Source organism: Lepidochelys kempii, chromosome 1 (genome assembly GCF_965140265.1).
Source record: "Lepidochelys kempii isolate rLepKem1 chromosome 1, rLepKem1.hap2, whole genome shotgun sequence".
Classification (NCBI taxonomy): Eukaryota; Metazoa; Chordata; order Testudines; family Cheloniidae; genus Lepidochelys; species Lepidochelys kempii.
This window is the reverse complement of record NC_133256.1, coordinates 44,309,785-44,325,849: the sequence shown is the minus strand read 5'-3', so window position 1 is coordinate 44,325,849 and position 16,065 is coordinate 44,309,785. Positions and strand designations below refer to the sequence as shown.

At 39.3% G+C, this 16,065-nt stretch overlaps 1 protein-coding gene across 5 annotated transcripts in view; it reads left to right on the top strand.

Annotated features, from left to right (window-relative positions):
* Positions 1-16,065, top strand: part of LNX2 (ligand of numb-protein X 2) — a 93,817-nt gene that overhangs the window by 63,738 nt on the left and 14,014 nt on the right. For 4 of the 5 annotated variants that reach the window (XM_073340617.1, XM_073340607.1, XM_073340597.1 and 1 more), the window contains 5 exons: positions 160-407; positions 817-957; positions 1,765-1,964; positions 9,473-9,841; positions 14,433-14,573. In XM_073340617.1, coding sequence (XP_073196718.1) covers positions 160-407; positions 817-957; positions 1,765-1,964; positions 9,473-9,841; positions 14,433-14,573 — 1,099 coding nt within the window. The remainder of the gene's footprint in view (positions 1-159; positions 408-816; positions 958-1,764; positions 1,965-9,472; positions 9,842-14,432; positions 14,574-16,065) is intronic. The other variant, XM_073340627.1, reaches the window with a different exon arrangement.

Here is a 16,065-nt window from a genome sequence, read left to right as displayed (position 1 = left end):
TGGTGACTGGGGAACATGGAAGCAGTGGGTGCTGTGGACTTGGAGAGCCATGGAAGTGGGTTACATGAAATTTGGGACAGGAATGTTCAAGCGTTTTGTGCTGTGTAATATGACCACTTTTGATATATATTTGAAAGTAACATGACAGTCCATCTCTAGGTGTCCTGGAGCTTCCCATCGAAGGGTTGTACTGGAGAAAAGGAAGTCTAGCAAACTGCAGACGGAAGCTGAGAATGAAAATGGGCCAAGTGTGATAGATCACCCAGGCACATTATCTCCAGATACAGACCATGCTGGGCCGGGACCTGTGCCAGTGGATCAGAACTTTACACCAACTACTCTTCCTGCGTGGACAGATGAGCCTGGCCTTGACAACCCTGCCTTTGAAGAGAGCACAGTAGCAGACGGTATGTCATGTTTGTCTTTTAATTCTCTGTTTGATCTGTCTAAATCAAACTTAGAAACTTAAAGTGACATAATTGTAAGTTTATCTCCTGCAAACAAATAACAAACCCTACATCTCCAACTGCTGTGCTTGTCGTATAGTGATTCTTATTGGAAAGTTAAACTCCCCAAAAAGTTCTCTACTTAAAAATGTAGCACTTGAATGAAAACACAATTAGTTGGGAAAGATCTATCTGTTGTGTTTACTGCAATAGTATCATACTGGTATAACACAAAGCTATCCAGTAGTGTAGAGCATGTCAATGTCTGCGTTCTGTTAATGGTCTGATAGCTACATTGAGGCAATGTGTTTTCTATAGAATTGCTGAAGCTGGTTTCTAAGATGAGATTTTTTTTCCCCTGGATCAACAGGCTTCCCACCTATGGAATACTGTCCTGTTCGAACGAAAAGGCAACTGAGTAACTCCTGCATCCATCTGCATCGAACTAACAGTAACACCTCTAGCATCTGCGATATTAGAGAGGAAACACTGAGCCTTACCACAGAGGAAGGTGGTCTTTCCCCTTCCTTTTCCTGTTTGTAGGCTGTGTACTCACCATTCATTAGCATCCTCCTCTTCTATTGTAGCTGTCTGTGTTTGTGTTTGGAGGGGTGCTTGCTTCTTGCCTTGACCTTGTAAATCAGTGACAGCTGTTGCTGTCGTGCGGAACTGGTTAAGGAAGGAGTGACAAATATGTAATTCTAACTTCTTAGATTTGGACTCACAATGTTATGTTTCTTTTCTATTATTATCTTTTATAAACGGAACTTTAGATAAACTGAAACATTTGAAAGAGCTAATTGAAAAAGAAAATGTATGAAAAAGAAGATAATTATTTTTAAATAATAATAATGGGGGGGGGGATAGCTCAGTGGTTTGAGCATTGGTCTGCTAAACCCAGGGTTGTGAGTTCAATCCTTGAGGGGGCCATTTAGGGATCTGGGGAAAAAATTGGGGATTGGTCCTGCTTTGAGCAGGGGGTTGGACTAGATGACCTCCTGAGGTCCCTTCCAACCCTGATATTCTATGATTCTATGATTAAAGGTTAGGTCCCAAAGGGTTCAGAATATCCTCTTTTTAAAGTAATACCTATCTTTTTCTCTTAGTGCATGGATACTGATCACTTACTCTAGGTCTTTATCTTTTTGTTAACCAAGGTATTTCAGCAAACAGTGGAGCCAATCCAATTTGTTTTATTTGCATTATACCATTGTCGTCTGGTGTGCTTATATTGTCCTCCAATAATTTTCAATGTTGAAAATGTACTGGGTTATAAAATATATTAACCTTTCTTTATTTGTTTCTTTAAACTTGTCAGCAACCCACCAGCCACCTACCTTGCCCGAAGGAGAAATCACTACAATTGAAATTCACCGGTCCAATCCTTATATTGAGTTAGGAATTAGCATAGTGGGTGGCAATGAAACTCCTTTGATCAACATTGTTATTCAAGAGGTTTATCGAGATGGGATCATTGCCAGAGATGGAAGACTCCTTGCTGGAGACCAAATACTTCAAGTATGGAATCTAATTAAATTGTCTATCTAGTTGCATGCATTCAGTCATTGATGTACAGTATGTTATGAGATGGTGGTAGTTCTCTTGCCAATCTGTGTTGTGTAAATGTTAGCTTTGCAATATTAGTTTAAAAACAAATTATTATTCAGACTGAGCAGAGTCTGTTATTCCACTACTGATACCAATGATTTACATAGTTCATGGGGCTTGGCTTCCTATAATTATTTCTGTTCAATAGCTTTTAAAACGGATAAGAAAGGCTGAGTGTATTATTTTCTATTTTTAATGGTCTGAGGCTCTCCTCCTCCTCTTTTGAGGTATAGGCACCCCCTCCGAAGAAAGCAAAGGTTATTTTTGGTTAGGAAGTTTAATTTAATTTGCCTTTTGCAATTTCATTTGTGAGTTACTGGATTGATTTTTGCCCTGTTTGTTATGCTAACTAGGCTGCAATGTTCCCTTCCAGCTGCAGCTGCCCTGCCATTCTTTATTACTTGAAATCAACAATTATGTTTAAAAACAAAAATTTTGTGGTGAAGTCCTTCACTCATGTGATTTGAAATGTTCTGTTATGAATATTAGGGTTATATTTCGTATTTAAAATTAACAGATAAAATAACTTTGGTTATTATTTTTATAATTATATAATAAATCTAGAAGAATGAGGAAATAGCAGAAGAAAGTATTAAAAGCTTTGGTTCTGTTTTATTTCAAATGAGTTCTTTAATTTTATTTTCAGGTATTTTAAGTATTACTGTCCTTAGGATCCGACATACCATAGTAAATGCCCCCTCCTCGCCAAATCTGGACAATTCCACCTCATTGTAGATTGTCCATATGCTGGATTTTTTTTTTGTATTTTATACACACACACACACACACACACACAAAATCCAGCAGGTAGACATGGTTGGGAAATTTTAGTATCCTTTAAATAAAATTAGTATGGACTTCAGAAAATAAAACCTTCCTTTCCTGACGTTAGAGAAACCAGCCCTTTTACTATCACAGAGTATTATGACAGAGGTTGGCAAAAAGTAACCCAAGATATGTTCAAAACCAGGCAGTTGCAGGTGTTGTTTGGATGCTATATCCAGTCACTAACCCCAGCAGCCAATGAGAGCCTTTCAGTAATCAAGGGTTGCATCGTGAGCTGCCAGAATGATGAGCCTGTTGAAGCTGTAGAAATTCTTGTTGAGCAGCTGGCAGTTATGGTTCCAAAAGCTATAAGTATTTGTAAAGTGCCTCTAGATGGGAAAAAATTGGAACTGCAGTGTAAAAACCCTATAGACTTGATAACACTGAGGCTCTGCAAACTCTGTAAGCAAGTTCAATAGAATCTCCTTGCCATTGTAAGAAGGGCGTGTAGAAGCAGGGTGTGGAGAGGTGCAGATGACACAAACCAAACTCTATGGAAGACCTAAGGGCTTCCTTGCTCAGAGTTGGCCTGTGTTGATGCTAAGATGGCTCATGAAATTTACTAGGCATGGCCTTTGCAGACCAAAACTAGGTATTGTGTTGCATGCAGTTATATGTTCATGCTTCAGTTGTGGACATCTGAAGATCTCTTCAGAGAGTGTTATCTGAGAAATTTAGACAAGCTTAATATGACTGTAAGATGAACTTTAGCTCTTCTTGCCCACCCAAATGGAGAAGTATTTTTTTTTTCAGGTAACCTTTAATACTTGACTGAGGGCACAAGGTTTAATACTATTATATAAAATTATAAAGTATATTTCATATCAACAGGGTTTTAAAAAAATCTGATTAATTCATTGTTTGCCTAACATTATAAATATCTATCTTAATATTATTTAATGTATGTAATTTTATGTAAACATTAAGAAAGTCAAACAATTTAAATTGCACAATTAAAAAATAGTCTAGATTAATCACAGTTTTAATCACATTGTTAAACAATAATAGAATACCATTTATTTAACATTTGGATGTTTTCTACATTTTTAAATATATTGATTTCAATTACAACACAGAATACAAAGTGTGCAGTGCTTGCTTTATATTTATTTTTTTTACAAATATTTGCACTGTAAAAAAGATAAAATAAATAGTATTCTTCAATTCACTTCATACAAGTACTGTAGTGCAATCTCTTTATTGAGAATGTGCAACTTAAAAGTGTAGAATTATTATTATTTTTTTACACAACTGCACTCAAAAATAAAATAATTCAAAACTTTAGAGCCTACCAGTCCACTCTTGTTCAGCCAATTACTAAAACAAACAAGTTTGTTTACATTTATGGCAGATAATGCTGCTCGCTTCTTATTTACAATGCTACCTGAAAATGAGAACAGGTGTTCGCAAGGCTCTGTTATAGCCAGCGTATTGTGTACCAAATATACTACACATTCGTGTGTCCCTTTATGCTTCGACCACCATTGCAGAGGACATGATTCCATGCTGATGACGGGTTCTGCTAAGTAACAAACCAAAGCAGTGCAGACTGATGCAGGTTCATTTTCATCATCTGAGTCAGATGCCACCAATAGAAGGTTAATTTTCGTTTTTAGTGGTTCGGGTTCTGTAGTTTCCGCATCGGAGTGTTGCTCTTTTAAGACTTCTGACAGCGTGTTCCACACCTCGTCCCTCTCAGATTACAGTGTTGCATAGTGGTGTTATGGACTTTTTGATGCACTATTATGTTACGAATCACATGATGTTATAACACACAGTTGAGGGAGGTCTTTATTTTGGCAGAGAAGGGTAAAGAGAAATATGTCTTTGTTCAGGGACATCTTACTTTGAGCTACTATAGTGTTATCTGCTAAACGCTAAAAAGAAGGTATTTGGCACTTTTTCCACATACTTTTTCCACTGTGTTTCACTTAGAAGGTCTGTGTGGAAGAAATAGATGTTTTGCTTTCACACCCAGCTTGCTTTAATATGTTTTAGAATTAACACAGTAGTGTGTAAGAAGTAGACTGTTGATTCCTTCTAAAACAAGGACGACTAGGGCTTAAAAATATTACTCAGTGGATGAAAAACATCATTGTTTGTGGTTGGTTTGTTTGTTTTTAAATTGAACTTGTATTTCATTTCAGGTTTCTCTTTCATGGCACATTTTTGGAAGAGACCAGAAAAAATACACTTCCTTTAACATATTTCCCATATAAACTCTACTTTCGTAGGCCTATATGACATTGGAGGTCATTTCACTTACGTCAAGAAATGTCATCTATCAACCAAAAGAAGTTAGTTACCAATTGTAATACAGATTAATAACTGAAACATCTTAGATATTTATCAAAAGAGATCCTGGAATAAAATCTCTCTCAGAGATTCCATTATAAATTCCTGTTTTCAGGGATTTGATACCAGGTTATATTTGTCCATTTCTCTCATGAAACTTACAGATTGAAATGACTAAGGTAAATAATAATATGCCCATTATGGACTATTTTGTACCAGCACTCATTTACTAAAATGATACATTTATTAAGGGTGTTTTTTCTCAAAACTTTTTCCTTCATTTTCTTCTTTGTACCTAAGTGTTGGAACACATGTACTGATAATATGGTAAAATCACCGAATGTTTGTAGACCCTTACAACATCATCCTTAACTCATCCCATTGTGCCTTGAAGTTTCAACCTTAACTATGAATTTCCCTTACTTCTTGTGGATTTGGCTCAGATACTTAATGTTTAAATTCATTGTTACAGGCAGATGTTTTTGATTTTTTTTCTACTGTTTTTTCCCTATCAAATCTCATTGCAGATGTATTTATTGTTTTAGGGACTGCAGGAAATGACTGTACTGAATTGAAACATTTCTGCCACAAAGAGAAATACTCTATATTCCTACAGTCGTAGAATCGTAGGACTGGAAGGGACCTTGAGAGGTCATCTAGTCTTAAAAATCTCTAATGATGGAGATTCCACAACCTCCCTAGGCAATTTATTCCAGTGCTTAACTACATTGACAGTTACAACGTTTCTCCTAATGCCCAACCTACACCACCCTTGCTGCAATTTAAGGCCATTGCTTCTTGTCCGAAACTCTAAGGATAACAAGAACTATTTATCTCCCCTTTCCTTGTAAAAACCTGTTATATATTTGAAAACTGTTACCATGTCCCCTTTGAGTCTTCTCTTCTCCAGACTAAACAAATCCAGTTTTTTCCATCTCCCCTCACAGGTCATATTTTATAGAACTTTAATCTTCTTTTTTTTTGTACTCTTCTCTGGACTCTCTCCAGCTTGTCCACATCTTTCCTGAAATGTGGTGCACAGTACTGGACCCAGTAGTTCAGTGTGCAACTGTTTGTTCCTGTCTAAGTGGAGTATTTTGCTTTTGTCCTTATTGAATTTCATCCTGTTTACTTCAGACCATTTCTCCAGTTTGTCCAGATAATTTTGAATTTTAATCCTATCCTCTAAAGCACTTGCAACCCCTCCCAGCTTAGTATCGCCTGCAAACTTTATAAGTGTATTCTCCATGCCATTATCTACATCCATTGATGAAGATATTGAACAGAACTGGACCCAGAACCAATCCCTGAGGGACCCCACTTGACATGCCCTTCCAGCTTGACTGTGAACCACTGATAACTTCTCTCTGGGAACGGTTTTCCAACCAGTTATGTACCCTCATTATAGTAGCTCCATCTTGGTTGTATTTCCCTAGTTTATGAGAAGATCATATGAGACAGTATCAAAAGCCTAACTGAAGTCAAGATACACTACTGCTTCCCCCATATCCACAGGGCTTGTTACCCTATCAAAGAAAGCTATTAGGTTGGTCTGACAGGATTTGTTCTTGACAAATCCATGCTGACTGTTATTTATCACCTTATTATCTTTTAGGTGTTTGCAAATTGATTGCTTTGATTATTTGCTCCATTATCTTTCCGGGTACTGAAGTTAAGTTGATTGGTCTGTAACTCCCTGGGTTGTCCTTATTTTCCTTTTTATGGTTTGGCACTATATTTGCCCTTTTCCAGTCCTCTGGAATCTCTCCTGTCTTCCATGACTTTTTGAAGAGAATCATTAATGGCTCAGATATCTCAGCTATTGTATTAGTGCATATCAGAGTAGTGAGTCAACAGGTCTGGCAGTTTATATACTGTAGGGTTTGGTTTGGTTTTTATATTAACAATACAGGCTGTAAGGGCAAAACCTGAGCCCATTTATATCAACAGGAGTTTGCTATTAACTTAAATGGGAACAGGGTTTCACCCTAACACTTCTGCATTTTAACTGTTGATTTTTTTTGAAGATATTGCACTTTTTACCTTGTGATTAATCATAATCAGAAAGAAACCTTTTCACAGAAGTATATTGGTTTTGATGAAACTTCAGTCAGGAGAGGTTTCTTAGGTCCAGGTCAAAATTCCTGGTCAAAACCCAGAGACACAAAGAATAGCTAGTAGCCCAGTGGGTAGGGTACTCACGTGGGCTGTGGGGAAGCCAGTTTCAAGTCCCTGCTCTGCCTGACTTAGTTCAGGAACTTAAACCTAAGTCACTTACATCCCAGGTAAGTGCCCTTCCCACTAGGATAGTCTGTTTTGTCCCTGTTTTTGTTTGTTTGTTTGTTTGTTTTGTTTTTGTGAAAAGCTTCAAGAAGTCCCATCCCAACGTACAATGGGAAGCATTTCTGAAATCTCAAATTTTTACAGGACTGGAAAAATGTTTCCTTCCCAGCTCTAGCTTACAGTTTACGGGCCTGAAAGTATTTATACCAGCTGCCCAAAGTTTCTGTACCACTGATGGGTGTTGAATTACAGAATTTTAAAGTGAAGGTGTCATCTGATTTAACCTTTACAGTTCCAAAATTTTTGCTGCGTAAAACTTAAGGCCAAGGGTTTCAAAACTTTAATTTGTAAAGTTAAGCACTCATTTCTGGAAATCTTGGCATTAGCTTCAGAGCTCTTTAAGAACATGTTAGTGAATATTTGTACCTCCTCAATGTTTCCCTCTTCCAGAGACGTCTGCGTCTCATGTTGTTGCTAGCGTAAACAGCTTGTTTCCACATTCAAGAAGAGCTACAATGGTCCAATTATATTGAAAAAATGTTGACTTTATGCTTTTTTCCCCCTAAATCTAATATTTTCCTCCACTTAATTGTGCTGTGGTCATTCTGAATGTGGAAACAGGGAGCTGCTCAAGATGGCAGCAGTAGCATGAAACTCCAAGGTGCTCTCATTTTCCTAGGAGAGGAAGAAAATTAATAACTTTGGTAATACACAACACAAAAGTCAATTTATTCAGACTTTCCATCTCTCTTCCCCTCCCATTCCTACTATTTTAGCAGCCAATATTCTAGAATTCTTAAGAGTTAAAAATTAATGTTTTCAAAGCATTAGCTGAAATTCCAAGCTTTCAGACCACTTCCAGCATTGAATCTAGCTCTAATAGTTCTCAGATAGAAGTCAGTAAAATCAGATCAGATTTGAGGTGGAGTTAATTAAAAAAAAGTATGATAATAGGAATGATAGACATAATTCTAATATTCTGCATCTTGCACACTTTTGAATTATTTGATTGTAGCTCAGATGTTGGTATTTCAGCCCAGCAGTGCTAATTTCTTTATGTTTGTTATGGTACAGGAGGTGCATGACTTAATATAGTTTTGAACTTGCATCCAAGATGGCATCTGTCTCTGCTTCCTTATGTAATTATGTGGTATCTCATTTACATTTTTGTTCCTGAGCTCTAGGCCTGCAAGATGAACTGTGAAATGAACATCCTATAATTCAGATACTATCCTTTAGGGAAACATATAAGTGTAATATAAAGTATGCTGAAATACATGGAAAAAAAATAAATATTTTCTTCACACTCTAAACATGAATTAGAATTGTACAGTAGTCAAAAACAGTTTATTCTACAACATATTGTACTATAGGCCAATTTTATAGATTTATCAGTGTTCTGATAATCTGACTGGCTGAATATCTAAGCACTTATCCCAATTGGAGATGATCTACTGTTGAAATATTTGGTACTTTTCTGATACAAAACACCTGCTTTTACTGCAATCCCATTCACAGAAACACTACTTTTTGTAAAATATGTAAGATTATAAACCAATCCTTAAAATTCCTTTCTTTAAAAAGAACATGTGTAAAATTCTTTAAAGCTACTCATATTTAAAGTGACAATAATGTGTTTGGCCCTATAAAGGCATGAGTAGAACAAACAGCCCCTGCCTTGAGGAGCATACATAGTGAAAGACCCAGGATGATCAGTCACAAATGCACTGGGAGACAGAGAGGATGGCAGTAATTTAGAATGTGGTGGAAGTTAGTGTTAATTGCAGTAATGATGGCATAATGTTGATGTGGGTTAGCTTTGCAGGCTCAGCTTAGGAAGTGTTTATTTAGGAGAGAATTGAATAAAGAGAGGAAGGAGCAGAGAGGGGTAAGTAGATAATTCCAGGTATAGGCTATTAGAGGTTTGTAACAGGGTCTCTGAACTTGGCAAGGATTTTGATACATCTTGAAACAACTAAACAGTTATGAATATTGTTTTACTTCTTGTTTTCCAGGTCAATAACTTTGACATCAGTAACGTGTCCCATAACCATGCTCGAGCTGTTCTTTCCCAGCCCTGCATGGTGCTGCATCTCACGGTGCTCCGAGAGAGACGATTTGGAAGCCGGACACACAACCATGCTGACAGCACTTCCCTGCGAGAAGATGGTTTTCAGGTGATGCTGCATAAACGAGATTCTAGTGAACAGCTTGGCATTAAATTAGTGCGCAGAACAGATGAGCCAGGAGTTTTTATCCTCGACCTTTTGGAAGGGGGATTGGCTGCTCAAGATGGCAGACTCTGCAGCAATGACCGGGTACTCGCAATCAATGGACATGACCTGAAACATGGGACACCGGAACTTGCTGCTCAGATTATCCAGGTAAACTCTAATGGGGTACTTTATTCAGTCTGAAATTTAAAATGTATTATATGTCAAGACACTTATTGTATGTATCGCCAAATTTCACCCAAAAATGGCATTATACAGTACTGAACAACTTGTGTATTGCCCCTAAACTGTGTAGTGTTTTTGGCCGATGTTACTCATTACTAGTAGCTGAAAGTCTGTGCTGTCGCTCAGGTCATTTTATAAAATTGTGTGCTTTTAAAAACAAACAAACAAAACAGTTGAGAACTTAAAAATTGGATGGAAACAGACTGTGAATCCCAGTGATGATTGAACCTAGTGATATTCCAAACAAAAAGAGTTCCCAGCCACGATTTTAGCTAATTTCATTTCCTTCCCGCTGACTCAACACACTTTCTAGGCTTCAGAGTGATGTTTGGGATTATTGTATGAGGGTGGTGTGACCGATTCCCCCCAGGGTGCCACTTGGAACTGGGGTACCACTGGACCGGCCTGACCCACCAGCCTGTGCTCCCTTTCACACTGTGGTGCTGTGATAAATTGCTAAACTCTCCACGCTTGCTCTTTCCGCAGCCTACACACAGGTAGGGACACACCCAGCTGCAGCTTCACCCACATGCTGAGATCAGCTCTGCATGGGAAGGCTCAGCTAAGGCACCTTCCAGTTGCTAAGACACACAACCCCCTCTGGAGTGTAAATCCAAAATTATACCGTCTTGCGCTGCACAGGGAACTGTACAGCGTAAGCTCCTAAAAGTCACCCCTCCCTCAATGTGGAGAGAGAGATGGAACAACTTTCTGCCCCAAGTTATAATTTTTACACACTGGTTTTAGACAAAACAAAATCAAGTTTATTAATTACAAGGATTTTAAGTGATAGCAAACAGATCAAAGCAGATTATCTAGTAAATAAACAAAACCTCAGGCTGATCTTAACATACTAGCTAGGTAGGATATGAATTAGCAAATTCTCACCCTGAGTGATAAAGAGGCTGGCAGATTCTTAAGGCACAAGGTGCCTTGGCTTTCCCAGGTTTTCATACACAGGCTAAAAATCCCTCTAGCCTGGGACCATCACTTCCCACAGTTCAGTCCTTGCCCCTCAGGTGTTTTCAGGTGTGTTGTTGCAGGGAGAGTAAAGTCCCACCATGATATCACTGTTCCCCTTTTATAGCTAATTCCCACTTGCTGGAAAGCTCTTTTGCTGTGACCTGGGTCAAACAGTTCCCATTGTGTGGTGCTATCTCTGAGAGGTTTCTATTGTACACAGTTCCTGGAGTAATCCTTGTGCTTGTGTGCATTTCTTGAATAAGCCATTAACATTGTTTGGCTTTTTTACTGTTGTACCTGAAAGGCTGCTTGTGGGTGTTTTTCAACCTCGCATGTTTAAGTAACGCATACGTAGCCAAACTTCGTAATTTCACATATGACGGTAGCACATACAATCCAATGAGATATTAATGTCTAGCAGATCAAGACTTTTAGAATTATACCTCACAAGGCATGCTTTGTACAAAACATATCCTAATTACATGACAATGGTGAATATTGGGGTGCCAGGGTGTCACAGGTGGTTGCGTTGATTTGTGTGTGGGTTGTGTTGTGCTGGGAGAGTTGTGTGGGTGGCAAATGAGGGGTGGGTACTGCATTGAGTGGCTTTGGATATTGTGTGGTGGTGGTGATTTGTATGCTGGTTGTGCAGGGGGGTGGTTGTGTTGATTTGTGGGAGGGTTATGCTTGGAGATTTGTGTTAGTTTGTGCAGGTGGCAGTTGGCTGTGTGACAGCTGGGCCAAGTAGCTGTGCAGTCTCCCTCATACAGCCAATGAAATTGTTGCATGCAAATTACCCGGGGAATAATGATGGTGACTGGTTGTGTTACCTCTGTTGTTGCAATGGTCTGGGACTCTTGGCATGGCATAGCTACGTGCCTTACTGGTGTAATTTGTGAAGTCAAAATGGCTGAGAACTTAAAAATTGGATGGTAACAGACTGCAAAATCCAGTGAAGATGCAACCTGCTGATATTCTGTACAAAAGAAGCTCCAGCCATGCCTGTAGCTGATTCTATCACTTCACCCTGACTTTACAACCATTTTAGGCTTCAGAGTAACACAGAGCAACATTCCAGGAATCTTATAATATAGTTTTATAGAGTTGTCACATTCTGGGGTGAAATCCAGACTAGTAAGAGGTTGTGTCACTGCCTGCCCTGTAACCCTGGGTGCCTCACAATGCTTTACTATTGTAGTTCCCAAACTGAGCCACTCACAAACAGGCAAACAGCATGCAGGCCACACCCTGAGTGTCTGTGTTTAACTACAGCTCTGACCCCAGCTGCCTGTCAGCAACACTCCAGTCACACTCTGGCTTCCACCAGCCTCGGTTACTCCTTGCAGGGTGGCCCCAACACATCCCAATCCCAGATTTTCTCCCAAAAGATGTGTTCCGCACTGTCCATCCCTCTCCTGGGCAGCTCAGATATTAGAGGTCCATTGCCCTGTAAGGGATCAATATTCAACAATTTGCTACGTGAACTGGAGTTACCCAAACAGTTAAGTTTAAACACAACACTGGATTAGTTTTGATTAAAAAATAAAATATATTTATTTAACTACAAAGAGAGAGATTGTGAGTACAAGTAAAAGGCATTCAAGTCAGAAATGGTTACAAGAGAAATAAAGATAAAATGCGCTCTAGTAGCTAAACTTAACAAGCTAGACTTGGCTCAAAGTAAAATTCTTACCACAGGTTTCCAGCGACATTGCTGACTAAATTCACAGGTTAGGATCCTCCCTTTTGTCACAGGGCTGGCTCCTTTGTCGACTTAAGTGAGTGAGAGAGATGCCTTGGGGTGTTTTTGCCCCTCACTTTTATAGTCCAGTCACCCTTTGAAGTGGATTCTTCTGAGGATTACCCCTCAAAGCAAAGTTTACTCAAACAGTAAAGAAGACGATGTGGAAGCTGATGGTGAAAGTGGCTCCATGCTCTTTCTTCCCCATGTGTGCTGAAATGCCGATTTGCCTGGTCTCATGCCATTTCCCCCTCATGCTGTCTCAAGGACCCTGTTTACTACTTATATGTAAATTGAGGTAAACACACATTCCTTTGCCTAGGATAGACCCATTTAACACCTTTTGCCTAGTCAGGCCTGTGTGAGTTTGAACATGTGCTAACATCATCATACAGGGGAAAATCATAACTTCACATATAATGTTGCTACATGTATTTCACCATGATATTATTGACCGGCAAGTTATTAGTTTTCAAATGATACCTCACAAGGAATATTTTGTATAATGGTTATTACAATGGTGTATGGGTGTGAATACAGTGGGTGCTTTCAGTCACAATAGTGCAACATGCACTGCAGACACCCACCCCCTTTTGGGCCTCAGATGAAACCTAGGAATTGAACTCATGTGGCCAGAAGTGAAAAGTGTGTTGGCCTCGTCCAGCGTGTGCCATAGCTTACTGAAGGTTATAAGACTATTCATGTGTATGAGGTGATCTCAGTGTAGTCTGGAGTCTAATAGAAGAAATCTAGGAAGATCATGATCCTGTGTACTTATAACTCTCTTTATCTCTAGATCTCAAAAAGCTTTATGAAACTAAGTATCATTGTGCCTCAGTTTCCCTATCTTTAAAATGGGGATTAAAAAGGAGGTAACTTGCCCAAGGGTCACATAACCATTCAATGGCAAAGCTTGGGGGATGGGGACGGGGATCTGATTCAAAGCCATGTACTCATCCAGTAAACCACCTTACCTAAACACTAGGACTATGTAGAATACTGTTGTTTATTATTTGATTAACTCCCTGCTCCAACAGCAGTTGGAGACTTGTGATACTGGTGGGGGTTATTTGCTTGTATAATTTAAATTTCGTCTCTTGTAATTAGGGGGAAATTCTTATAATCTTGTGTTATTTTTATGTCAGTTTTTCAATTTATTGAGATTTTGAAGAGGTCAGTTTTCTATTTGGAGATTTTGGTGTTGGGATTTTGGAACATTAGGGTAGCCATTGAGTTTTTGGACAGTCCCCAAAACTGCAGTTTGGTGATCTGACTATATATTCTCTCCAACTACTTCAACAAATTCTCTGACTCTGCTTACAAAGTTACTTATTCCAGGTAAATAATTTGTTTTTAAATATCAATTAAGATTTGAAGCATTGAGTAGTTTTGAAAATTATGAAATCATAATTTGTCAGTGTACTTAGTCCATTTTCTTGTTATTTATTTCTTGTATTACAGAAGTGCCTGGAGACCTACCTGAAACTGGGGGCTACACTGTGCTAGTTGTTGTATGTACACATAGAGACAGACCCTGTCACAGATTTTACAGTCTGAACAGACAAGAGAAAGGGAGAGAAAAGAAAGTATTAAAATCTCCATTTTATAGATGGGAAACTGAGTCAGGAAAAAATAAATGACTTGCCCAGCATCAGACAGGAAGTCTGAGGCAGTTCCAGGAATCGAACCCAGATCTCTTGAGTCCCAGCCCAGTACCTTAGCCACAAGATCGTCCCTCGTCTCCTAATTAATAATAATACAGTGTGAACTTTATTATTATTTTCATTTTCATTTTGCATGTATATCCCTCAGGCTAGTGGGGAAAGGGTGAATTTAACAATCTCCAGACCAGTGAAATCGCAGACAGTCGCTATTCTCCGAGAAGCAGGGACTCATAACAGCAGCCAGCACCAGGCGCAGCAGCTGTTCAACAGCAGACACAGTTCGCATAAGGTTAGTGTTTCTCTCTTTCTCCATTTGAAAAGAAAATGTAATAGCAATTGATGGTATTCAGATTTGCTGGCTACAGCGACATATACAAGTCTTGTGAATGAGATAAAATTGTAGTTCTGGAGTCATGTGTGGGAAAGTGGGTAATGTGTTACCACCATGTGGAAGGATTGCCATTCAGGAGCAGCCTTTGGACTTCTGCTGTGCAAGCCATTGAACTGCAAGACCCCAGGAGCTGGAGCATATCCACTAGCCATATAATATTCCTGGGAGCATTCTGCGACAAAAAATGAAAAATTCTGCAAATTTTATTTGTCATAATAACACTACATAATCACGCCAGTTTCAATTATTTTGGTAATTTATTTCAAAATACCTGTCAGCAGGCATGTCTGTAACAATACAGACACACACAAAAATTCCCCCAGGAGTAGAGAGTTAAAGAAACCTCTACAACAACCCAATTCCTGTTTCTCTGCCCCCTTCTCCTCTCCCCACCCCCCCAGAGCCCAGCCAGGGGGCCAGACACCCACAACCCCTCTGCCCCAGAGCCCAGCCATGGGGGCCCCCCTGGCCCAGATACCCACACCCTAGAGCCCTGCTGCACAGCCCAGGAATCCAGAAGGAGAAACAGACTGATGCTCGGTCCCAGGTTTGAACAGAGTTTCCTGCGCACCGCCCTCTCCTTCCCTCAGGGCATGCTGGGAACTGCAGCTGCCAGGAACACTCTAGCTCCCTCTCCCTCCCTCCAGCAGTGTCTTCCATGTGCAAGCTGGGCTCTGCTGAGTCCAGTGGCAGGTAGCAGCACTGCAGCCCATTTCTTTAGGGGAAAGGAAATTCTGCGCACAAGTTAATTTCTGCAAAATTCTGCATTGTGCAGTGGCGCAGAATTCCCCCAGGAGTTATATGACCAGATTGTCATTGCCTGTGGCGGAAAATGTCATGTTTTCCCTTCCCTGAATCAAAGGAAAGAGAGCTGTGGCTACTGCATGGGTACTGGGTGGCTTATATTTTATATGATAGGGTGAAGCAGGATGAAGAGACTCCATGAATCTAGTGTGGCATTATGCAGAAGACCTACTACAAAAATAAAATACTATTCAGAGCTTATGCTTCAGACATTTTGGTAGTTCCAAAAATATGAGTTCTGGCCCTTCAAATTCAATGAATCATATAATCATCTAAAGTGTCAGGCTTTTAATAGACCTCCTTTATATCCTTTTTCAACAAATGGTGTTGATAACCAAATTCAATGTCAGTCACTTAAGTTGTAAGCACTTTAGATTTTTTGCCAGGATTTTCTTCCAAACATTTGGGAGATTTCAGAAAAAGTCCCAGGGGGGTTCATCATATAGTTCACCTGCACTCCTTTCTCATCTAAGGATAAGCCAGAGTTGTTTTTGAAGTTTGTTGTCTTAAAGAATGTTGTATACATAATTGTACAGCACCAGCAAGTAAATGGCCACAAAACCTGATGGAATTAAAAATAAACTGC